At 45.9% G+C, this 12,492-nt stretch overlaps 1 protein-coding gene across 4 annotated transcripts in view; it reads right to left on the bottom strand.

Moving 5' to 3' along the window:
• ctbp2a (C-terminal binding protein 2a) overlaps positions 1 to 12,492 on the bottom strand; it is a 54,048-nt gene that overhangs the window by 16,598 nt on the left and 24,958 nt on the right. Inside the window, exon 1 of one of the 4 annotated variants that reach the window (XM_061838032.1) lies at positions 8,856 to 8,874. The exons of 2 other annotated variants lie outside the window; for them this stretch is intronic. Coding sequence is in view for 1 of the 2 variants with exons in the window: in XM_061838030.1 (XP_061694014.1) it covers positions 1,429 to 1,450 (22 nt within the window). In the remaining variant the exon portion in view is untranslated. Of the gene's footprint in view, positions 1 to 1,428; positions 1,732 to 8,855; positions 8,875 to 12,492 lie in introns of those variants that run through there. One more of the 4 variants, XM_061838030.1, reaches the window with a different exon arrangement.

The following is a 12,492-nucleotide window of genomic DNA, read 5'->3' as shown; positions in this document are numbered from 1 at the left end:
TAAAAAAACACATCCCTATTGCTTGACGTTGTCTTTCATAAACAAGGAAGTAGCCTGCTCGCTAAAAAAATATATATATATATGTAATACAGATAGACACAAATAAGACCCTCTGAGATTTTCCTGCTTTCGCGTAAGGATTTTTTGCGGCACTATTATGTACAAAGTACACAATATGCATTTGTGACAGTCATAAAGCACGAGTGCGGATTCACTCCCGGGGAATTCTATTAGAGGACTTTGTGAATTACACTCAAACCCATACATAAACATTACAAAACATTCACTTTTATGCGTACATACAAGCTACAATAGGGGAACTGTGTTCCTGGCACTGTCTACTTTCTGGAGTGGCTTTTACGATCCCTTGGCATCGGGTGAAAAAAAAAAAAAAAAAAGAGGAGGAGGAGGAGAGGGGGTTCAATCTTTTTGTTGGCAGACTTGCCTCCTCTGAGGCAACCCGCACCCCCCCCATACCACCACCCCACCCACCCAACCTCCCTTTGCCCCAGCTGGACCCTATCAGCGCCCCGTCTACACCAGCAGCCTATCTCTTCTTCTACTATGTGGACACACAAAGACCTTGTTTGTCCTCCTGCTGGCCTCCTCCTCCTTCCTCCAAACTTAATACAAGAAGCACAGTGGTGGTGGTGGTGGTGGGGGGGGGGGGGGTGGAAACGTGGTTGGGAGGGCCCGGAGAATAGAGAAGGTGATATCAGTAACAAACAGGAATGGAGTCAAACACTATCACTCGTGCGGCTGCGAAATAGAAAACCATCTTGCGGATGACACACACATATAGAGCGCAAGTAAGGAAAACGTACTGGACAAAGTCATCATTTTAAAGCGCGTCAGCCTGTCTGACAAGCAAATAAAAAAAAAACAACTTAAGATGACCTGTAAAAGACGAAAAGAAATATTTAGTCCACAAACGCTCGTGACAAACTTCTAAATGTGTTCATATGCGTGCATACAATCAGTATGGCCAATGGGAGGACCACAGGCACTAAGCTAAAATAATAAATAACACAATTAACAGCAAATGAGCCGCTAACTGCCGATGTTTTCGCAGAACCAAACCCGCGCTGGGACAACGTTAAATCCACTTTTTCCGCCGAGATGATGCTTATAAACGCAAACGCACGCACGCACGCATGCGCGCGCACGCAAACACATACATTTGTCTCCGGCCTGCGGATGATGACACATGACAACCTTTACAATCACCATCACTGTTCCCCTCCCGCCCTCCCCTTCCTTGTTGCAGCAGTGCAGCGCTCTGAAAACACACACATGCATGACACACTTCATTGCAAATACATTAACGAGGCTCATTAGCCGCCCCCGCCTCCTTCATTGGATCTACCACATTTTGTATTTTTGATGCATGCGTGCACGCGCGTGCACAAAAAGAGGCGTGCTTCTTGCCTGGGAAATGCTGTCGCCACATTCTTCCAATCAGGAGCTGTACATGGTCCCCCCCCCCAAAAAAAAATGTGTTGGCGAGGGGATACAAAAAAAGAAAAAAGGGGGGAAAAAAAGAAGTGGACGTCTTAGGGGATTCTCTCACAGTTCACCGTGGGGTGCTCCTCTCCTCTCCTCTTCTCGCCTCCTCCTCCTCCCCCTTCCTCTCTCAGGTTCCCAGAGCTTGTTTCCAAATGTGTCCTCCTCCTTGGTCACCTCACCCCCTGAAGATCCATGTCTTTTATTTCCTCGAGGACGGGATGGGAAGGGATGGAGAATGGATGGCTTTAAAAAAAAAAAAAAAAGCAGCGCTCCTTTTAATCTCCGCTGAAAGGGAACCCCCCCCCCACCACCACCACCAAAAAAAAATGGATTTCTATTTGTCTCGAGCCAGCAGCGGCGAGCACTTCTCTGCGCGCTCTTCTTCTTCTTCTTCCTCCTCCAGCTCACTTGCACCTCCCTCTACTTCCCCCCTACCCGCCCACCCACCCACCACCCTCTTGGAGGCGGCAGGTTTTTGGTCTTTTCACTCAGACGTCAGGCAGCCTTTTGTTGCCAGCCACAGAGCGAGAGAGGGTGAGAGAATGAGAGAGGGAGAGAGAGAGTTAGAGTGGGTGGGGGGGAGAAGATGGGATAGAAAAGCCCAAATAAGAGAGAAGGGAGGGGAAAAAAACGCTCGAGGAGGACCAGTCGCAGCGAGTGTCGCCTCCTCTTGTTCTCTTTTGCTCTTTTCTTCCTTTTTTTTAAATCTCCCTCCCCTTTTTTTTTTATTAGTGGTGATGTGGCCTTCAGGGTCCTTTAATAGTGCCAGACCTTTTTGTATACACAATCTCAAGCTGTTCACCGTGATATCACTCAACCACCACCCTCCCCGCCCCCCACGCTCTTCACCTCTCAATGTTATTTAAAAAAAAAAACAATCAGAAATTAAAGATAGATACATACAAGATTATAATTAAACTAACTGTGTTTTTCCCCCTCACCACCAGAGGGTCCAATCATTCATTTTGACGCCAACAGCACCTTGAGAAAATCCTCTGACAATCACAGAGCGTCAAGTGCATGCGAAAACAGGTTGCACAACAACCCTGATTCAAAGCGTCTTTGGAGCCAAACAAGAAGCCGGAAGAAAACTCTGCCATGCTCACAACAACAACAACAACAACGGTGACTTGAGTTAGAGAGGAATCAAATATGTGGACTGAAAATCACACTTGTGTGATTCCATCTATTATCAATAAGTTCTTTTATGAGGAAAAAGCGTTTTTAATACACCAGAGGTGCAGTGTCTTATTTCTTACCGCGACTAACGAGACGCGTTTGGGTGTGCATCAAGAAAGTCGCGCAGCAGTTGAAATAATGTCTGTGTACATTATGAATTTAAGAGGTGGGGCTTGGTGGGGTGGCGTGACATCAGAAAGTCTGGGTGCGCGTATCTTGTGGAAGCTTACAGCAACAGATGTTTGAACACAAATGGTGCAGCAACAACACATTTAAGCATCTAATAAATAACAGTACTAGTAAGTAAGTTTCTTTCGGCTTGTCCCTTTCGGGGTCGCCACAGCGTGTCATCTCAGATGAACGCACATATGTTTGGCACAATTTTTACGCCGGATGCCCTTCCTGACGCAACCCTTCTCAGGGAGTGGAGGCCCCAGTGGGATACGAACCCACAACCCCTGGTTTATCAAACCAGTGCTCTAACCACTGAGCTACAGGGCCTCGCAATAAATAACAGTACTAATAATCTGATATTCCTTATACTCTGCGATGAGCTGAAACGTACTGTACAGACGTCAACAGATAAACGCAAGGCCCACCTATGGACAATTAGAGTCTTCATTTCACATACATATGTATACTCTAGCAGCATGGTGGGTCAGCTGTAAAATTTTGGCCTCAAAGTTCTGAGGACCCGGGTTCAATCCCAGCCCCTCCTGTGTGGAGTTTGCATGTTCTCCCCGTGCCTATGTGGGTTTCCTCTGGGCACTCCGGTTTCCTCCCACATCCCAAAAACATGCAACATTAATTGGACACTCGAAATTTCCCTGAGGTGTGATTGTGAGTGCGGCTGTTTGTCTCTATGTACCGTGCGATTGGTTGGCAACCAGTTCAGGGCGCCTTCTGGCCGTTCACAGGTGGGATAGCCCTCCCCGCGACCCTTGTGAGAATAAGTAGCAAAGAAAATGGATGGATGGGTGGAAAAGACAGCAAAGAGGACAAACGTATGTAAACAGACACAACTGAGCAGGTAGCATGGATGAAGACTAGCGCCTTTAAATCGCTTGGTTTCAAAGACTTTTGAAATGGGGAATAGTGAGTGACGGATTAAGGCGGTTACTACCACTACTACGCGAGCGTGATTGACACCTTTAATTGGATTTATCTAATGAAGGTTAATAAGACAGCCCTCCGGGTAACAACTGTGCAGGCCATTTGGCAAATGAACAGGGAATTGAATGCAACACCCGCAGGACAAACTCCAATTCCAATTAAGGTGGAACCTTGTTTAAAATGTAAATAAAAACAGAATACTGTACAGTACACGTCACTCACGTTTGAAAAATGGACAGGTGTGGTCAGTCATGCCCGCAGATATAAAGTTACGGGTGTGGTCCACCAGTCATGCCCGCAGATGAAGTTGCGGATGTGATTAGTGATGGAATCTCAAGACCTTAAAGTAACTTACTGGATTAATATAACATAGCTGTAAATTAAAAATAAAATAAACAAATACATAACTAAAATGGAAAAAAATATTTCAAACTCAGAAATGCGATTGCCGTAAATAAGAGGCCGGGTTGCTAGAACGCGCCTTATTGGCCACACCTGAATTAAGCGAAGAGGTGGATGATAGTCTCAGGTCTTTTTTTCTTTTGGGGGGGGGGGGCGCACACCGTCACACTGCTCCGCGATCGACGCAACGAGCACCCCTGGTGTAACTGAATTTCCTTTGACATGGCTCGTGATGTGACGTGCTTTCGGCATCACTTCCAAACACGCTCAGTACGGTGAGCTTGCATTTCCTGTTTCCGGGGTGAATACCGATTGTTTAGGAGCAGGTGTTGTTTAGTTAACGTTTATGAAACAAACACGTAAAGTAATGTCAAGACTGCAGAAAATTAGCGACGTCTTTCAATAGGGTTCTATTTTTTCCTACTCCTAACAAATTTTACGCGCGTGATTTTTCGTGCTCGACTGTGCAGTTTTGCGAGCACGATGGTGATCGTCAAATCACAGTACAATTATTTGCAAATCCAATCTTCAACTGGATACATAACAGAAACAAGCTATTTCTTGTTTAAAATAATAAATGTTTTGTTTTTTTTTTTTTTGGGGGGGGGGGGCAATTTACACTGAACAGGAGAGAGTAAGTATTGTGGATCTTTGCTTACAACATGCAACCAGAGTCCAAATCAGAGTTAGCCTGTAGTTAAAGAAAAACAAGACCTCATTCATGACAAGAGAACAGCAGACCGAGAGAAAGGTCAACTGTATAATCCCACCCCGAAAATCCATCATCCCATCTGCCCCCCCACGACTAAAATACAAACACCATTCTGTGCAAGGGGACAAGAAGACGAGAGCAGCGGTGGGGGGGAAATGAAGGAATGAAAGAGAGATCGCACAGCTGCAAGGGAACGACAGATGTTCGAGTTGGGGGGGCGCTGGGAGGGGTCGCTGTCAGCACATAAATTCTCATTCTCTTATTCATTACTTGTCTGTGTGACACCATTGCTCGGGTTTTTCCTCTGTCAGCCAACTGCACCAATTTGCTGCAGAAAGGATGTGAGAAAGGCAAGTGAGCAAGAGTGTGTGTGGATGAATATGCAGTACAGCGGGGGGGGGGGGAGGACCTGCGTTACTTATTGCAGCCCTCATGAGGGCCTAAATAGTGAAATATGGACAAATATGCACACATGGAAAGACCCACGTCTGCACAGTGAACACCTGTTTATTGTCAAATGTTCCAGACTCACCCATGATGGGTGAAAATTTGTGAGACTATATATACTCTATATATGTGTGTGTATGTATATTTTTTCAATAGTTTTACCCCTCCCACCACTCTTTAAACACATTTAAACCAGTTAAAACACTAAGTATTGTTGACACCGGTTCGCACTCTCGTCAACAAATGGGAAACTGTCATATTTTGAGGAAACAAAAAGACCACGCACACAGTTCCCCGAATAAGAGACAAAGTGTGCTTGCTTCAAGCCGTTTATTTTGTTTATAAAGTGGTACCTTGGTTTTCCAACGTCTTGGTTTTCGTACAAAACAATTTTCGGACGAAAAAAGTTATTTGAACACCCCGACCAGCTGAAGATTTGTTATTGTGATTTCGAACGCACCCCCCAAAAAAACGGAAACGTCGTAACGACCAGAAGTTGACTCACACACTCCTCTGCTCGCGGAAAGTTTGCCAGTACTGTAGTGACTTTTTTTTCTTCAAATTGAGCAACAATAACAACCCAATCACGGCTCCAAAGAAAGCAAGTGGAACTGCTGGTGCTGGAAAAAAAAACAAAGTGGTGCGGAAAACTGTCGACTTCAAGAAGGACTTGATAGATGAGCATAAATCTGGTGTGCGAGTTTCTGAGCTATCAGACAAGCATGGCATGGCGAAATCGACGATCAGCATCATCCTGAAACAAAAGGATGCCCTCAAAGCAAGTGATGTTGCTAAAGGAGCAACCGTGTTGACCAAGCATAGACCACAGGTCTTGGAGGAAGTCGAAAAGTTGCTTCTTATTTTCGTGAACGAGCAGCAAAAAGCTGAGGATAGTGTTGGCGTGGAAGGGATTTGCGCCAAAGCTAGAAATCTGTATACAGATTTAAAAAGAAAAGACCCCAAGTCTAGATCCTTTTTATTTTAAGCAGAAAATAGTTTTCTTAAATGATTTAATTATGTAAAGTATTTAAACTATACATGTATTTCTACTATGCAGTTTATTATCAGGAAAAGCTAAAAAAAAATAGCTTAAAAATATTTTTTAGGCTTGGAACGTATTATATTCTTTTCCATTCATTGTAATGGGAAAACATGCTTCGGTTTTCGAACATTTTGGTTTTCAAACAGCCTTCTGGGAGGGATTGTGTTCGAGAACCGAGGCACCACTGTATTTATTTATATTTTACAGAAGAAAGGTTTGTTTTTAACCTTCAACTGGAGTACTGCAACATTGGTTTGGGCCTAACAAGAGGCAGCCAAAAAGTGAGACAGTATGGATGAGTTACTCGTTAAACACAAAAACATGTGTACTGAAGTGTACTTGGTCAAAATGTGGTTTTATAAAGTCACTCATGTATGTTAAACCAGCCAATCGCTCTGAAGCTCCCCCTTCACCATTTTGTGGTCTTTTGAGCTCGAGTCGTCCTCGTCTTCTAGCGCACAGCCAAAAAAAAAACAACAAAAAAAGAAAACCGCAGCAACGTATGTAAAGTATCTCGTCGGGTATGACGTTTGTTCGGAGACATATTTCTTTCATTACTCCTTAACCACCCCTTGCTCATTACACACACACACATACACACGCACACACATACAGTGCAATGATTTCATGAAGAACAAAGCTGGCCTGGGATCAGATTCACCGAAAGAAGACAAGGAAGAAGGGAAAAGGGGAAGTGGAGCGACACATGGATGAAATCCTCGCGCACTTCATCCTTTCATTAGTGAAAGAGGAAATGATACGGCCTGATATCAAGAGGAACAGCTGGTGGGGTAGAGGACCTCAGCACCGCTCGCCAGCGCGCACACACAAACATCAGTCGACGTGCGGGCTGCGGAGAGCCGAAGGGGAGGGGCCGCAGTTGCTTTCGACGTCTTTGGGAAATTTCCATCCAAAAAGTAGAAGTGGGATAATTCAAACACGTTTGTTGTGGCAGGTATTTCGACCGGCAGCTTGTCCCGTACGAGGCAGCTCGGCTCAAGTTTAATATTACAGCTGTTAAATAAGTACTTCGAAGCCCCGCCATAGTTGCTCGCTATTTTTTCAGTCACGCTTCCAATCGTTTTATGTGCATGTTAACCCAGAGGGTGTCTAAATTGTCAAACTCATTCATGTTGAACGTTACCAGGATTTAACATGTCTTAATACCAATGTTGAATTTTGCAGACTTTCAGGCAAACATTTATGATTGCGTGAGTGTGAACGGATGGACTGTTGTGTCATGTGACAAGACAACAACCTGCTACCAAATTATTATTTTTATTCATCCATTTGCTTTGCCGCTTATCCTCACGAGGGTCACAGGGAGTGGTGGAGCCTATCCCGGCTGTCAACGGGCAGGAGGCGGGGTCCACTATGAACTGGTTGCCAACCAATCGCAGGGCACATTGAGACAAACAGTCGCACTCACAATCACACCTACGGGCAATTTAGAGTGTCCAATTAATGTTGCATGTTTTTGGGATGTGGGAGGAAACCGGAGTGCATGGAAGAAACCCACGCAGGGACGGGGAGAACATGCAAACTCCACACAGGCGGGTCCGGGATCGAACCCGGGTCCTCAGAACTGTGAGGCCAACGCTTTACCAACTGATCCACCGTGCCGCCTTATTATTATTAGTCTGTATTAATTCAACAACTCCACACAGCTGGCTTCTCCCATTTCTCACTTTTAAATGGGACTTACGAGGCCTCCTCAGGGTTAAAAAAAAAAAATGTATTTTTTGGGGGAAAAGCAGTAGAAAACACACCCACGCACAGGGAAAACATGCACGGAAGAGATATCGTCCACGGCGGTGCCTGAGTAAAATCCTGCGTGTGACACCAAAAGTGGATTTACTTATTGAAAGTTAAACATCAGATAGATATCAACGACACACATTGGATTTCATGCCGGTACATTCCGGTCATCTCCTCTGTACCGTGATTAAAATTTTGTCTTGGCTACACCGGGCGGCTTTGAGCTGAAATCATGCAAATGTAATCCAGTGTCGGGCATCCTCTCAGGTCAAACGGAAGTAAATATTTATGGCTGTATGTGTGTGGCAAACAGATGCACAACAAACAACACAAAATGACTGTCCACGCAGATTCAGGCCAAGGTTTGCACAAAATCTAATAAATCTCGCCCCCCGCCCGCCTGTGTCGCCAGTCCAAGGTTGACTGACAGCTGTCAACGCCTCCTTTCCTCCCCCTGCCTGCGACTGTCAATCATCAGTCAGTGGCAGGACAATATCTGTCCCTGCACCCCGCCCCCCTCCCCCATTCGCTTCGCTGCCTAATCCCTCACTCAGCGCAACAACTGCCCGCAGCTTTGACCTGCTCCCCCGGTTAATACATAATCTGCCATCTCCAGAACTAATATTCACCGACCCTCCCCCCAATCATCACGCCACAGGAAAGCACGGCCGGCGTGTCACGCAGAGCTGGACTGACCTGCGCTGGCATTGGACCGCCGAGCTTGACGGGAACCAGCACACCTCCGCGGGGTGGGAGTAAAGAAAGTGGAAAACGCACTGTACGAAATATGGCCAGCAATCCCCCGCGTGGGGGATGGGGAGCCGGTGCCGGTTAGTCATACGGAGGCGGGGTCTTGCTCGAGGGTATTCCACACAACATCAGCTAATGAGTGGGTTATTAAAGGTAATGTGGACTGTGTTGTTTTATGCTTTACCATTATAAAGCGTTACTATTGGGGGTTAACGCCCATTCACACTCCGATGACAAAGAATAAAAAAATAAGAGCAGCAGCAGCAGCAGCAGTTTTACTTGTGTGACTTCACGTTTATTTACCTTTCAAAAAATGTTTCTGCCTCGAATAGCGAAAACATTTAGAGCCCCTCGTGAAATGAAATCAGTGCGTCTCAAAACTGTGGCACCAGTAGTGCTAAGAGCCACCGAGCGAAGTACAGAACAATTGTATTTCACTTGAAAGCATAAAGACTCCGTAAAGGCTCCGTAAAGATACATTTGAAGTGAATCTGCATAGTGTTGTAGCATCTGAGAATAAAATTAAATACACAGTTTATGATTAAAATCTCAGTTTTGATGAACACCAAACTTGCCCGACTACACCGCTGTATAGCATTTTCATGTTAGTCACGATTCCACGTATAAGGATCCATCCATCCATCCATCCATACATTAATTTCCTTTGCCGCTTATCCTCACAAGGGTCGCGAGGAGTGCTGGAGCCTATCCCAGCTGAAAACGGGGAGGAGGCGGGGGTACACCCTGAACTGGTTGCCAGCCAATCACAGGACACATGGAGACAGACAACAGTCGCACTCACAATCACACCAATGGGCAATTTAGGGTGTCCAATTCATGTTGCGTGTTTTTGGGATGTGGTAGGAAACCGGAGTGCCCGGAGGAAACCCACACAGGCACGGGGAGAACATGCAAACTCCACGCAGATTGAACCCGGGACCTCAGAACTGTGTGGCCAACGCTTTTCAGTTGAGCCACCGTGCCGCCACTTTTAAGGATACTCAGTGAAAAAAAAAAAAAAGAAGAACCACTGATTTAAAGCATAAATATAACTACCTAAAATTCCAAAAAAACCCAAACATGATTTCAAACTAATTTTACAAAATTACCATATTTTCTGCACTATAAGGCGCACCGCATTATAATGCGCACATACAACGAATGGCATATATTAACACTTTTTCCACATATAAAGCGCACTGCACCGGATTATAAGACGCACCGTCGGCTTTTGAGAAAATTAAAGGCTTTCATGTGCGCCTTATCGTGCGGAAAACACGGTACCCTTAAAAATGACTTGAAGATTACAAGTGCATGTGTCAATCCACACAGAGCCAAATACTGCAAATTCTCTGTAGCTTCCACTAACAACCCATATTAAAGGTAACTCCGACCTAAAACACAAAGCGTGTCTTTGGGTCAAACTCAACACAGTTGCTTAACTCGCAGGCTTTTGTAACCCCCAAAAGGTTTTTCATGACTGTGATGCATGAAGTCAAATGAAAATAATGCTGTAGAGCTGTACACACTAACACAAAACAACAAATATGTTCCACGTGCAAACAAGCACCTCTTTTCTGATCATTATGCGAGCATGTGAAAATCTGTGCTAATGACAGCAGCATTTCATTGATCGACAGTCTAAAGAGTCTCTTAATACCCTCTCTCTCTTACACTTTATAATCACAGGGACAATAAAATTTGCTTAATTAAGAAATCTGTTGCAGTGCCTCAGTGTCATCCTCCTGGGTGTGTGGAGAGTCTGACAGAAGAGGACAGAATGACAGAATTTGTGGATTAGTACAACAGTGGAAACAGAGGATCCAAAAGGATTAAACCTCCCCTCTGTCTTGTCACTATGGCGTGCAGAGAGAAAATGACATAGTCACACGTCGGCTATCGGCGCAGTAATTTGATTTTATTGGTGCAGCGGTGCTGCGGGACCGAGTCGTTACCGTTCCGGACTAAAATATACTCCGACGTTGCCACCTAAGCAAGCAAGCTGGAAATTAAATACTGAACCTGATCAAGAAGAATGAGACGCACCCTCCACATGCACCTAGTTGGGCGACTTTAGCTCGTAGCCGGAAAGCTTTTCCAGGCTACTCTGAAGCACCTCATTATCATAATGGAATAAGACATGCATGTTTACAACAGCATGAGTTTGGGAGGAAAGGGGGAAGGGGAAGGGGGGGGGGTGTTCTGCATTTAGAAGTGAGACCACATCAGCAATTGCACAATGTCCTCATTGCCTTAGCAGATTATACCATATGGTTGTATAAAAGCAGCCTGTGCTGTTCAGTTATTGAAAATGTTCCACACTAATGAGGGTGAAATGAGAAATAAATCCTTGCTAGGGGAGTGTGGCAAACAAATGTAGCCCAAAACAAATGCAAATTAACAAACTAATGCCTCAAAGACCCGCTGAATTAAAGATATCGCCCGACATACTGTGCAGAAAATGCACAAATGAAAGAAGGAGTTTGTACAAAGAAAATGAAATTCTTACAAATGAGCCTTTTTTTCCCCCCAAACTAGTCAGAAACCAGCAACACTTAAGGACGACATAAGATATTTATGTAAAAATAGACAAGCCAACTCAAAGCAAGATCAAGACAAATAACTCGAGGTGGAAAATAGTGAAGAAACTTTTACTTGTGTCTGGAGATGCCATCGTGGACACGATGACTGGTGGACCGGTGCGGCGACTTAGCTTCTGGTTAGCAGCCATGGCGCCTTGTCCTTGAATTGGGCCTCCCACCGGAACCAGGGCATTGTCTGCTGCCGGTCCTCCACCCTTCCGCATCAGTTGGGGACTTGGGTGAGGGCTGTGCATGGGAGACAAGGGCAACAAGCTCCGGTCCCTCTTCATCAGCTCCATTGGCACCGTGTAATTGGTGGAGTATGCTTTTGGTACCTGCTGTGGCGGTTGCGGTAAAGCTGGCATGGAGACGGGCATCTGCTGGGGTATACCTGGCATGGGGTGAATGGAACCAGCTATCGCGGGCATTGATCCAGTCATCTGCTGTGGCATGATCTGCATCCCCTGCACAGGCAACCCCTGCATGGTCAACCCTGATGAATATGCAGACATCAGTCTGGACTGAACGGGCATCATGGCTCCTACATATGGCGCCGGGGAACGGGGTGGTTGGCCTGGGTAACCTCCAGAGGCCTCCAGGAGCTGCTGAGAAGGTGCGCTACTGGGCCTTCGGCCTATTACCTCCCCCATCCTAGGTGAGATGGTCTGCATTGCCCCAGGTGTCTGCGGGGGGATTAGGTGAGGGTCGACAGTCAACGCCTGAGGCGGATGTAGAGGTTGGTGGTGCGGCTGGTGATAGACATCCGAGCGATGGCTGAAACTATTAGAACGTCCGCGCATGGGTGTCTGCGGCTGAGAAGGAGACGGCGTAGCTTCAGCAGGCCGCTTGCAGTTGTGGACAACACGGGAAAGTACACGCGCCTGCCCAAGATTGGGTGCCACTGTGCGTACATCATTATCCTCCATGACAGCGAGCATGCTAGTCGAGTCAAATCCTTGCTGGATGAGCGAGGAAATGGTGCTCTCAGAGATGCCCTCATT

The sequence above is a fragment of the Syngnathoides biaculeatus genome, chromosome 12, assembly GCF_019802595.1.
Source record: "Syngnathoides biaculeatus isolate LvHL_M chromosome 12, ASM1980259v1, whole genome shotgun sequence".
NCBI lineage: Eukaryota > Metazoa > Chordata > Actinopteri > Syngnathiformes > Syngnathidae > Syngnathoides > Syngnathoides biaculeatus.
The sequence above is the reverse complement of the archived record's forward strand: the minus strand, read 5'-3'. Positions and strand labels throughout refer to the sequence as shown.